Source organism: Bos indicus x Bos taurus, chromosome 25, assembly GCF_003369695.1.
Source record: "Bos indicus x Bos taurus breed Angus x Brahman F1 hybrid chromosome 25, Bos_hybrid_MaternalHap_v2.0, whole genome shotgun sequence".
NCBI lineage: Eukaryota > Metazoa > Chordata > Mammalia > Artiodactyla > Bovidae > Bos > Bos indicus x Bos taurus.
Genome location: NC_040100.1, coordinates 41,344,513 through 41,353,363, shown reverse-complemented (window position 1 = coordinate 41,353,363; position 8,851 = coordinate 41,344,513). Strand labels below are relative to the sequence as shown.

At 61.1% G+C, this 8,851-nt stretch overlaps 1 protein-coding gene across 6 annotated transcripts in view; it reads right to left on the bottom strand.

Annotated features, from left to right (window-relative positions):
- Positions 1–8,851, bottom strand: part of IFT140 (intraflagellar transport 140) — a 58,279-nt gene that overhangs the window by 2,300 nt on the left and 47,128 nt on the right. For all 6 annotated transcript variants that reach the window (XM_027527948.1, XM_027527950.1, XM_027527947.1 and 3 more), the window contains 11 exons: positions 8,122–8,299; positions 7,689–7,879; positions 7,324–7,419; positions 7,009–7,141; positions 6,726–6,869; positions 6,511–6,639; positions 6,254–6,436; positions 5,374–5,580; positions 4,981–5,193; positions 4,716–4,882; positions 3,592–3,733 (listed from right to left, as the gene is read on the bottom strand). In XM_027527948.1, coding sequence (XP_027383749.1) covers positions 3,592–3,733; positions 4,716–4,882; positions 4,981–5,193; positions 5,374–5,580; positions 6,254–6,436; positions 6,511–6,639; positions 6,726–6,869; positions 7,009–7,141; positions 7,324–7,419; positions 7,689–7,879; positions 8,122–8,299 — 1,783 coding nt within the window. The remainder of the gene's footprint in view (positions 1–3,591; positions 3,734–4,715; positions 4,883–4,980; positions 5,194–5,373; positions 5,581–6,253; positions 6,437–6,510; positions 6,640–6,725; positions 6,870–7,008; positions 7,142–7,323; positions 7,420–7,688; positions 7,880–8,121; positions 8,300–8,851) is intronic.

Sequence of the window (8,851 nt, the reverse complement as noted above, 5' to 3'; positions counted from 1 at the left end):
TTTGGTGAAATGCTTGCAATGTGATCTGATACTGAGGATTCAGAGGTCTAAGCATCTCTGCCGTCCAGCTTGTGTTCTCCTAAAAGGGGGACAGTGGTTCACTTCAGAGCTGTCTCCACAACAACAGAAGGGCTCGGAGCTGGAAGTGGAAGGGCTGAGAGGACACAGGCGAGCCGGCCAGGAAGTCTGAGCTCACAGTGCAGACCCTCAGGCTGGGGCCTTGGGCGGACGCTCAGCTTCCCTGGGAACTGGGGCCGTGCCCCGCGAGGCCGGCATGGCCTGCTGGCAACACTTCTGGAACGACTGGCCGATGCTGGGCTTGTGAGCGCTTGGGAAAGGAAGGGGCCTCGGGTCACTGGCTGCGGGGGCTGGGCTGGGCAGCGCTCTGGGCTGCAGCGAGGTCTGTGCGCAGCCCTTGGGGACATGACAGGGAAATGTGGTGGGCAGAGCTCTGCTGTCTGCACGAGAGGACGGAGACCCAAAGGATGAGGACAGAGGCTTCCGCTGAGCCCGCTTTAGGTCAGCCTCCCACCAGCAAAGACAGGCTGCACAGACACGCTGGCCCCAGAAAACAGCCGTGACAGGCGCTCTGGGGCCCACGCTTGGGTGAGTTCTGCTTGTAACCACTGCCTTGGGGAGGCCCGAGTCCCGGGCGCTAGGGAACGTGAGAGGCACACAGAAGCCACACCCTGTGGTTGAGAGAGCCAGAACCAGAACCAGAACTGCGTCCACATGGCAGCCGGTACTCGAGGAACAAGGGAGCCCTGGAGCCCAGGTCCTGGCCTCTGCTGGACCCTGACATTGCATGCAGTGTAGATGGGCTGAAAAGAATACGGCAGAAAAAAATATTTGGATGAAAAATGAATTATAGCTTTCCCAAATACAGTTTCAAAAGGATCAAACTGTTTTCAAGTAATACTCATCTCAGAAGAAAGCTCAATGATGTCTAAACACACACTCAGGGCTTCCGTGGCTCAGTGGATGAGAACGCACATGCCAGTGAACGGGTTCAATCCCTGGTCTGGGAAGACCCCACGAGCCACAGGGCAGCTAAGCCCGTGCAGCACATCTATCGAGCCTGTGCTCTAGTGCCCACGCGCCGCAACTCCTGAGGCCCGCGTGTCCTAGAGCCTGTGCTCTGCAACGAGAAGCCTGTGCACCTTAGCAGGGAGTAGCTGCTGTTTGCTGCAGCCACAGAAAGCCTGAGCGCAGTAGCGAAGACCCAGCATGACCAAAGATAAATAAATAATGTAAAAAAAAAATAGACACACACAGGGACACAGACACACACACATAGACAAAGACATCGTCACTTGACAACCTAAAACATTTATAGTGTCTGCTGCTGCTGCTGCTGCTAAGTCGTTTCAGTCGTGTCCGACTCTGTGCGGCCCCAGAGATGGCAGCCCACCAGGCTCCCCCGTCCCTGGGATTCTCCAGGCAAGAACACTGGAGTGGGTTACCATTTCCTTCTCCAATGCATGAAAGTGAAAAGTGAAAGTGAAGTCGCTCAGTCATGTCTGACTCCTAACGACCCCATGGACTGCGGCCCACCAGGCTCCTCTGTCCATGGGATTTGCCAGGCAAGAGTACTGGAGTGGGGTGCCATTGCCTTCTCCGTTACAGTGTCTAGAATCCAATAAATAATCACCAGGCCTGCAAAGCAGCAGGAAAATACGAACCACAATAGAGAAGACTCAACCAACAGAAACACCGGGACTTAAGCCGGGAGCTGAGGACTGTGCGGTAAACACATCTCGTACACAGGAAGGCAGAGGAGAGAGCCGCACAGTAAGGAGACTGGGAGAGCAAGGTGCGCTGCGGGGGCCGCAGGGGCGGAACCCAAAGGAGGGACGCGAGTGTCTGCGTGGCTGGTGTGCTTCGCTGCACAGCAGGCACCACGCAGCAGTGTGGAGCGACTACACTCCAAAGAGAGAGAAGACACACGCGAGACGGAGGGAGGAGAGGCGGTCCAGACCCACTGGGGGCACAAGTGCAGACGGAGCGACAGCAGGGCTGTCAACCTGGTCTCGGTCAACCTGCAGCAACAGCAAAGCAGCTGCGCCAGTGCAAACAGGAAAAATTCTGAAAAAGGGATTGGCTGTGCCAGGGCCAATACACCCACACAAAACGGGTCCAGATGGGGGGTGCAAGGGGCCCCCACAGATGGAGAGGACACAGCAGCACTCAGGTCCGATGGGGATTTGTCCAGGCCATGCTCACCAATAAGAGGACAGACCCCTCGAGACTGGGGGGGAAGCGTGGGCGTTCGTGGGGGAGAGGGGCCTGCAGACGGGGCGTGACCACCACCGTGAGACACACTGTGCACCCGCCTGCATCGAGGCCGTGGCGAGCCGTCCTGCACTGGGACTTTCCAGATGAGGGCCCTGTGACGTCGGCCAGCGGATTTCTCCAATGTGTAATGAACTGTGTTCACGTTTGCACAATCCAGTGAACCAGTATTTTCCAAATGACCACTGTGATGTGATAAAATCACGTGTGTGTACAAGATCCAAGACAGACCAACGGGTTCTAAGCTAACAAGTACGAAAAGCAAGGCCTGGTCTCCGCCTGAGGAGTGTGGTGAGGAGACAGACCCACGGACACCCGGCGAGGTGCGGGAAGGCCCGCCCCTTCTCGCCTGCATGCTGGTGTGAGCTGGGTCTTCATCACAGGTCTCATATTTCAGTTCAAACAACCTGTTTTGCCACATAGAATGCAGAAATCAGGCATTAAAGAGACTTGCAAAAATGTACAACAAAGCTACTTTTCTCATAAAGGTCTTCGTTTTGGAAATTGCTGTTATTTTAAACGAAAATGTCATCTGTGTTACCATATTGTGGGTTTTTCATGATTAAGTAAATTAACAAATATTTTACAAATTTATTATTCTCTAATACGGTAAGTATTGGTAGACATAACCCACATAAACAAAAGCTCTTTGAGTTGTAAGTTTCCCAATGTAAAGGGGTCCCAAGATCAAAATGCTTGAGAACTGTTCTATTAAACTGAATGATCAAGAGCCTTCCAGAAAGAGTGCTCTGAGGCCAGAAGTCCACCTACACGCTCCATCTGGCACCTAAGGACCTGACATCCATCTTACTGTACAAATTCCCTCAGGAGCTCTAGGAGCTGGGTACCCCGAGTACAAGCAGACTGAGGGGTGAGGGGCAGGAAAGGACTCTGTGCCTCTTGAATGGCTCAGGAAATACTCATTTTATGTGTAAAATATAAATCTTAAAACATAGAGTGAATAAATAAATATGACAAGATATTTTAAAACTCATCAATCTGGTAAAGGGTAATTGGGGTTCTATTATTCTTGTAACTTCCCATTTTTAAAGTATTTCAAAATAAGAAAGGTAGGAAAGGAAGGGACTTTCCTGGTGGTCCAGCGACTGACTGCACACTCCCAGCGCAGGGGGCCTGGGTTCGACCCCTGGTTAGGGAACCAAACCCAACATGCCTCAACTAGGACCCAGCACAGCCAAGTAAATATTTTTTTAAAAGACTGAAAAATCAAAACCGACGCGGAGCCGCAGGGAGCCAAGCCCCGCCGCACCTGCAGGCACGACCCCGCCCAGGCCTCACCGTCTGCAGGTCTCCCGAGTGCACGTGGCGCTCCACCAGGAAGCCGTAGACGTCCCCGACACGGACGCCGCTGTCCAGGTGCGGCTCCTCCAGGAGCAGCTGGCACTGCCGGACCGACCCCTTGGGGTCCTCCGTGTAGGTCCTGCTGGGGGCACGGACAGCCTGAGCCCCAGCCCCGCGAGGGCTGTGTGTCAGGGGTCAGGGCAGGCTTTCGGCCTGGAGGGCGCAGCTTTTGTGAAGGCAATCCCATGAGGTCCGTGAATTTGTTGGTGAGTCACGTCATAAACTCAGTAATTTAACAAAACGTGCTGGCTGCTCGCAGGGCCTCATTGGACTCTGGAGGGCACTGGCCTGTCCACACCTGGCCCTGCCTGGGGTGGGGGGCCTGGGTCGGAGGCCAAGGGCCTGGAGAGAGTGCGCTGACCCGGGAGGTGGTCACGCAGGGCCCCCCGGGGAAAGGCCAGCACAGTGGTGCCAGGAGCTCAGCGGTTCCCAGTGAGTGTGGGTGAGGGGCACCAGGAGGCCCTGCAAGCCCCGCAGGCCCGTCCTCCAGTCTGTCCGGGCACCTGTCCAGGACTGTGCCCATTCCCTCCTGCCACCCCGAGGTTCCTGAACCTGCACACGGAGCCAGGAGTGCCCTCCAAGGAGCCCAGCTCTGTAAACAGCTTCAGAACAGCCTGGGGCTCCTCTTCGGAGAGCCTGCTCTCAGGTAAGGAAAGTGCTTCTATTTAGTCAGAAGCCGAGCTCAGGGCCCACACGAGGGTCTCGGAAGTGCTGCATGAGCAGCCAGTAAATAAGAACTGGGGTCCTGGACATGTCCAGGTCTGGCAACAGCGGGCCTCCACCCCAGACCCGCGCCGGAACTGGGGGCTGGAGCCCCTGCGCATCAGAGCGGGCCGCAGGCTCCCTGCAGGTACAGCCTCCCGGAGCACACCTGCCTCCCTCAGACGTTTTGGGCTATCTCTGGAGCGACCTTCCTAGAACTGGCCCAGTTCTGCGGGAACCAGAGGGGCCCTGACACCGTGCCTGGGGCTGCAGAGTGCGCCTGCCAGTGCCGTGCCCACTGTGCAGCGAGCTCCAAGGGAGAGGGCACCCTGCGGGCGTTGTGAGCCCCACGGCCGCACCTGCGCGCCTGCATGAAGCGCTTCACCAGCGTCATCCTGCTCTGCAGCTGTGCCAGCCTGGCCTCCTGGTCCAGTGGGCTCCTGGCCTTGGCCTTGGACAGGCACTTGTAGGCCTCGGTCAGCGCCCCATGTGCCTTGTCGTAGTTCTGGTACTCGTCGACCTCCACCTGCAGGAGGCAGCATCAGGACCAGCATGGGACCAGCGCCCCGCCCTGCCTTCCCCCCCACCCCACCCCCGGGCCCGGGCTGGGGAGCGGGGCGGCACCTGGGCGCAGGCATCGTAGAAGCCGGCCAGAAGGTCCAGCGCACGGCCCTTGGTGTAGAAGCTGATGATGCTCTTCATGACCTCGGGGTCCTTCCGCCAGTCCAGGGACTGCAGGTAGTTAGCCGCCATGACATAGATCTCCTTCTGCCGCGAGACGCCCGCGAAGAACACGATCTTCTCCGTGTCCCCAGACTTGAGCAGCGCCCTCATGGCCTGGACAGAGAGAGAGCCGGGCTGGGCCCCTCCAGGCACACGGACGGAGCGCCCACCCGATGCAACAGGCGCAGCTTTAGGACGAGGGAGCTCTGGGCTGCAAGGGCCTCGCGGGCGCCCCCGGAGCCCAGCCCAGGAAACTCGCCCTGCGGGACGTGAGCAGGAGCCTACCACGCTCACCTTCAGCCTGTCCCCTGCCTGCGTGTACTTCTTGGTGGCCAGGTGGTAGCTGCCCTGGCGCATGCAGCAGCTGGCGATCTGCTCCAGCAGCACCCGCCGGGCCTCCTCGGACAGCTCCTTGCAGTCCTTGGGCACCGTCATCTTCTCAGCCATCTCCTCGGTGATGGTCAGGTTCTGCTCCAGGCACAGCTGCAGTGCTTCCTGATACTGGGGGCCACAGACACAGAGGAGGGGTGGTCAGCTTCGGGTGGGTGGGCGGGCGGGAGGGGGGCATCCCCAACCCCACCCTGGGTTGGGGGAGCACGTGGCCAGGGTAGGGCAGGGGACCATCTCTCCCTGCAGACACTCTAGAAGAGCCAAGGAAACGCCGCTAGGAAGGAAGGTATATTCGTCATGGAAGAAGAGACCACAGATCAATTTTCTTTCTCAATTCAAGTTTTCAGAGTAGGAGGTTTAATTACTTTTTTCTTAAGAAAAATTTTCTATTTTTCACTTGAGAAAGATTCTTGGAAAGAAAGTGCAGTGTGACCTGGGCAGGGATACCCCCTGCGGAGGCTGCACAGGCAGCCTGGCAGGCGTGCTGCCCAGATGCAGATGGCAGGCCTGCTGTTGCGGGCCTTGTGCACACGCCACTCCTGTGTGTGAGTGTGCTGTCAGACACAGGGAGACAAGAAAGGGGGGCGTGTGCTGAGCTGAGGGGGACAGAGTCCTGGGGATGAGAGGCCCTGCGGACAGCCCTGAGCTGCACACCCAGGAGCCCCCGGCGGGACTTCCGTGGTACGTGCACTGGGAAAGAGCGGTGAGTCTCTCACAGAGGGGCCTGCACCCCAGCACAGCTGCCCGGCCCTCCTGGGGAGCAGGCCCATGTCTGCAGCCGTACCTTCTTGGCGGCCAGCAGCAGCTCCACGGCCTTCTCGCACTGACCGTGCTCCAGGAAGAAGTCAGAGCAACGGGCCAGGAGGACGGGATCCGACTTTTCATCCAGGTCCTCTGCCACCAGCTGCAGGGCTGCAAACTGCTGGGTGGCAAAGGCCAGCTCCAGGGCCTTGGAGAAGTGGCCGGCCTGTGGACAGCGGGGCTCTGAGTGTGCCATTTGGGCACTGCCAGGCGGGGCTGGGCCAGGCGGGGCGGCCTCACCTTGTGGTACAGCATGACGGCCCGGTCCATCTGCTCGCCCCTCTCCTCGTAGTAGCGCGCGGCCTCCAGCATGTCCTCGGGGGAGCTCAGCAGGGCCAGGTTCATGAGCTGGTCGTCCAGGCCGTGCTCCTGTGGGGGCACAGACGTGGAGGGGACCGCCTGGCGGGAGGGTCTCCCCTGGAACGGGACCCTGGAGCGGAAGCAGGGGCGCCCACCTTGCACAGGCGGATGGCGTTGTTGAAGGCCTGGGCACGCGTGTAGAAGTGCACGGCCTGCCGCACCTCGTTCTGGCTCTCGTACTGCCGGGCCAGGTGGTAGGAGGCCGCCCAGTTCCCAGTCTCGCTGGCTATCTCGGCGGCCTAGAGACACCAGGGACAGTGGCCGCACGTCCAGCCCGCCCCGCTGCAGCAGGCCCCCTCCCCTGGAGCACCCAGCCCCCTCCCTCGGCACTCCCACCCCGTGTCCCCCGGCCCGACCCAACCCGGTCGGGGCACCCACCCGCTGGATGTTGCCCTGGAAGCAGTGGATGCGGACCAGGGAGAAGTAGTCCTGGGCCAGCTCGTAGTAGTGCAGCGCCGCGTCCATCTTGGCCTGGCTCTCCAGGTACTGGGCCCACCACCGCCACAGCGTCCTGCGGAGCCACACCTCTCCTCAGGCCCTTGCCCCGGCCCACAGCAGCCGGGAGATGGGATGCTGGGCGGCCGAGCCTGGGTGAGGTCCCGGGGAGGCCTGGGGTCCAGCCTGGAGGGGCTGGGACGCTCCATGCCGTCGCACAGAAGGCTCCAGCGGGAGGCCCCGCGGGCTGGCACTCACTTGTCCTTCATCTTGTTGACGTACAGCCCCAGAGCCTGCAGGTCCTCCACCAGCATCCGCGGCACCTCGAAGCGGTGCGTGTCCGACTTCTCGTAGCTGCGGGAGCAGAGACGGCGTCACTCACCCCTGCCCAGGTTCAGCCCTGAGGACCCGAGGATGGATGGCACCTCGCTTCCCGCCTGCAGCTCTGCGGCCGTGCTCCCGACTGCGGGCCCCACCAGCACACTGTCTGGTGGGGGCCCAGGCCCATGCACACAGCTGGCCGAGCCCGGCTCTCCCCCTAGAGCCACAGGGCTCGGGCATCCCCTGCAGCGGTGCTGGCCCGGCCCCTCCCCAGAGAAACTCAGACACTTGGGGCGGCTCACTAGCTGAGGGCCGGGCTGCAGTCCCCGCTGGCCTCCAGGTGCCGGGCGTAGTTGTAGTAGGTGGTGCGCAGGTGCATGCGGTCGTGGCGCTCGGCCACCTCGATGGCCCTCTGCCACTGGCCTGAGGCCTGCAGCAGGCGGTTGAGGAGGTCGTAGCGCCCACACCTCCTGTAGAGCTGCTCTGCGTCCTCCTGCGGGAACAGGGGGGTGCGGGCACTCTGGGGTGCGGGCGGCCAGCCTGTCAGCTGGAGTCTGACACCCCCATCACCGAGGGGCTGATGGATCCCGTCAGAACCGGGGGTGTCCACTCCCTCACCCCACCCCTCGTTATGGCCTCAGCTTGCCCGAGGGGTTTTCTGCTTCCTGTGAGCCAATGACCCAGATAAGCCCGCATGGGCGGGAAATGGGCCCGCATGAGGGGCGTGCCACTCACCAGCATGCCCAACTGCACGGCCAGCATGGCCACCCTGGCCTCCGGCTCCGGCTCCCGCTGGGCCTCGCGCAGCGCTCGGGCCCCCCGGGCGTGGCCCATGTGCCCCAGGCACACCCTGGCCACGTCCAGCCGCTGAGTCTTCACGCACATGCGTGCCATGTTCTCCCAGACGGCCTGGCTGTGGTGGAGGACACAGGGCTTGGTGAGCGGCCGCCCCCCGTGCCAGGTAACGCAGGGACCTGGCCAGGCACATGGTCCCCAAGGAGGAGGCCACGTGCGAGCCCCACAGCTTCACCTACAGAGCGGCCCAGCAAGCTGGGGCCCACGGGCCCTCCCGAGGAGGACGCGATGACAGCCCTGTAGCCCGGTCCGCAGCTGGGACCCTGCCCCTCGCCCAGGCTCCCCTCTGCCACCCTCTCACGAAGACTAGGGGTGTCCTGCACAGGCTTCCAGCCCCGCCATGCCCCTCAGAGCACACCTAGCCCCCCACAACCAGCACCTCCATCCCAGGCTGGGCTCCTAGTGGCCCAGCGTCCTCCCACAGAGCCCCTGGGTCGGCGGGGGACTGGGGGATGAGGGAAGGTGGTGAAGGTCCCTGGGGCCGGCCTGCAGAGCTGCCCTCTGACCCCCCGGTACAGGCTCGGGGCGGGGGTCTTCCTCTTTCGGAGATTTCTGGCATCTCTCTCCCTCCCACCCCAGCAGGTCGGGCCTCCCCAAGAAACGAGAAATG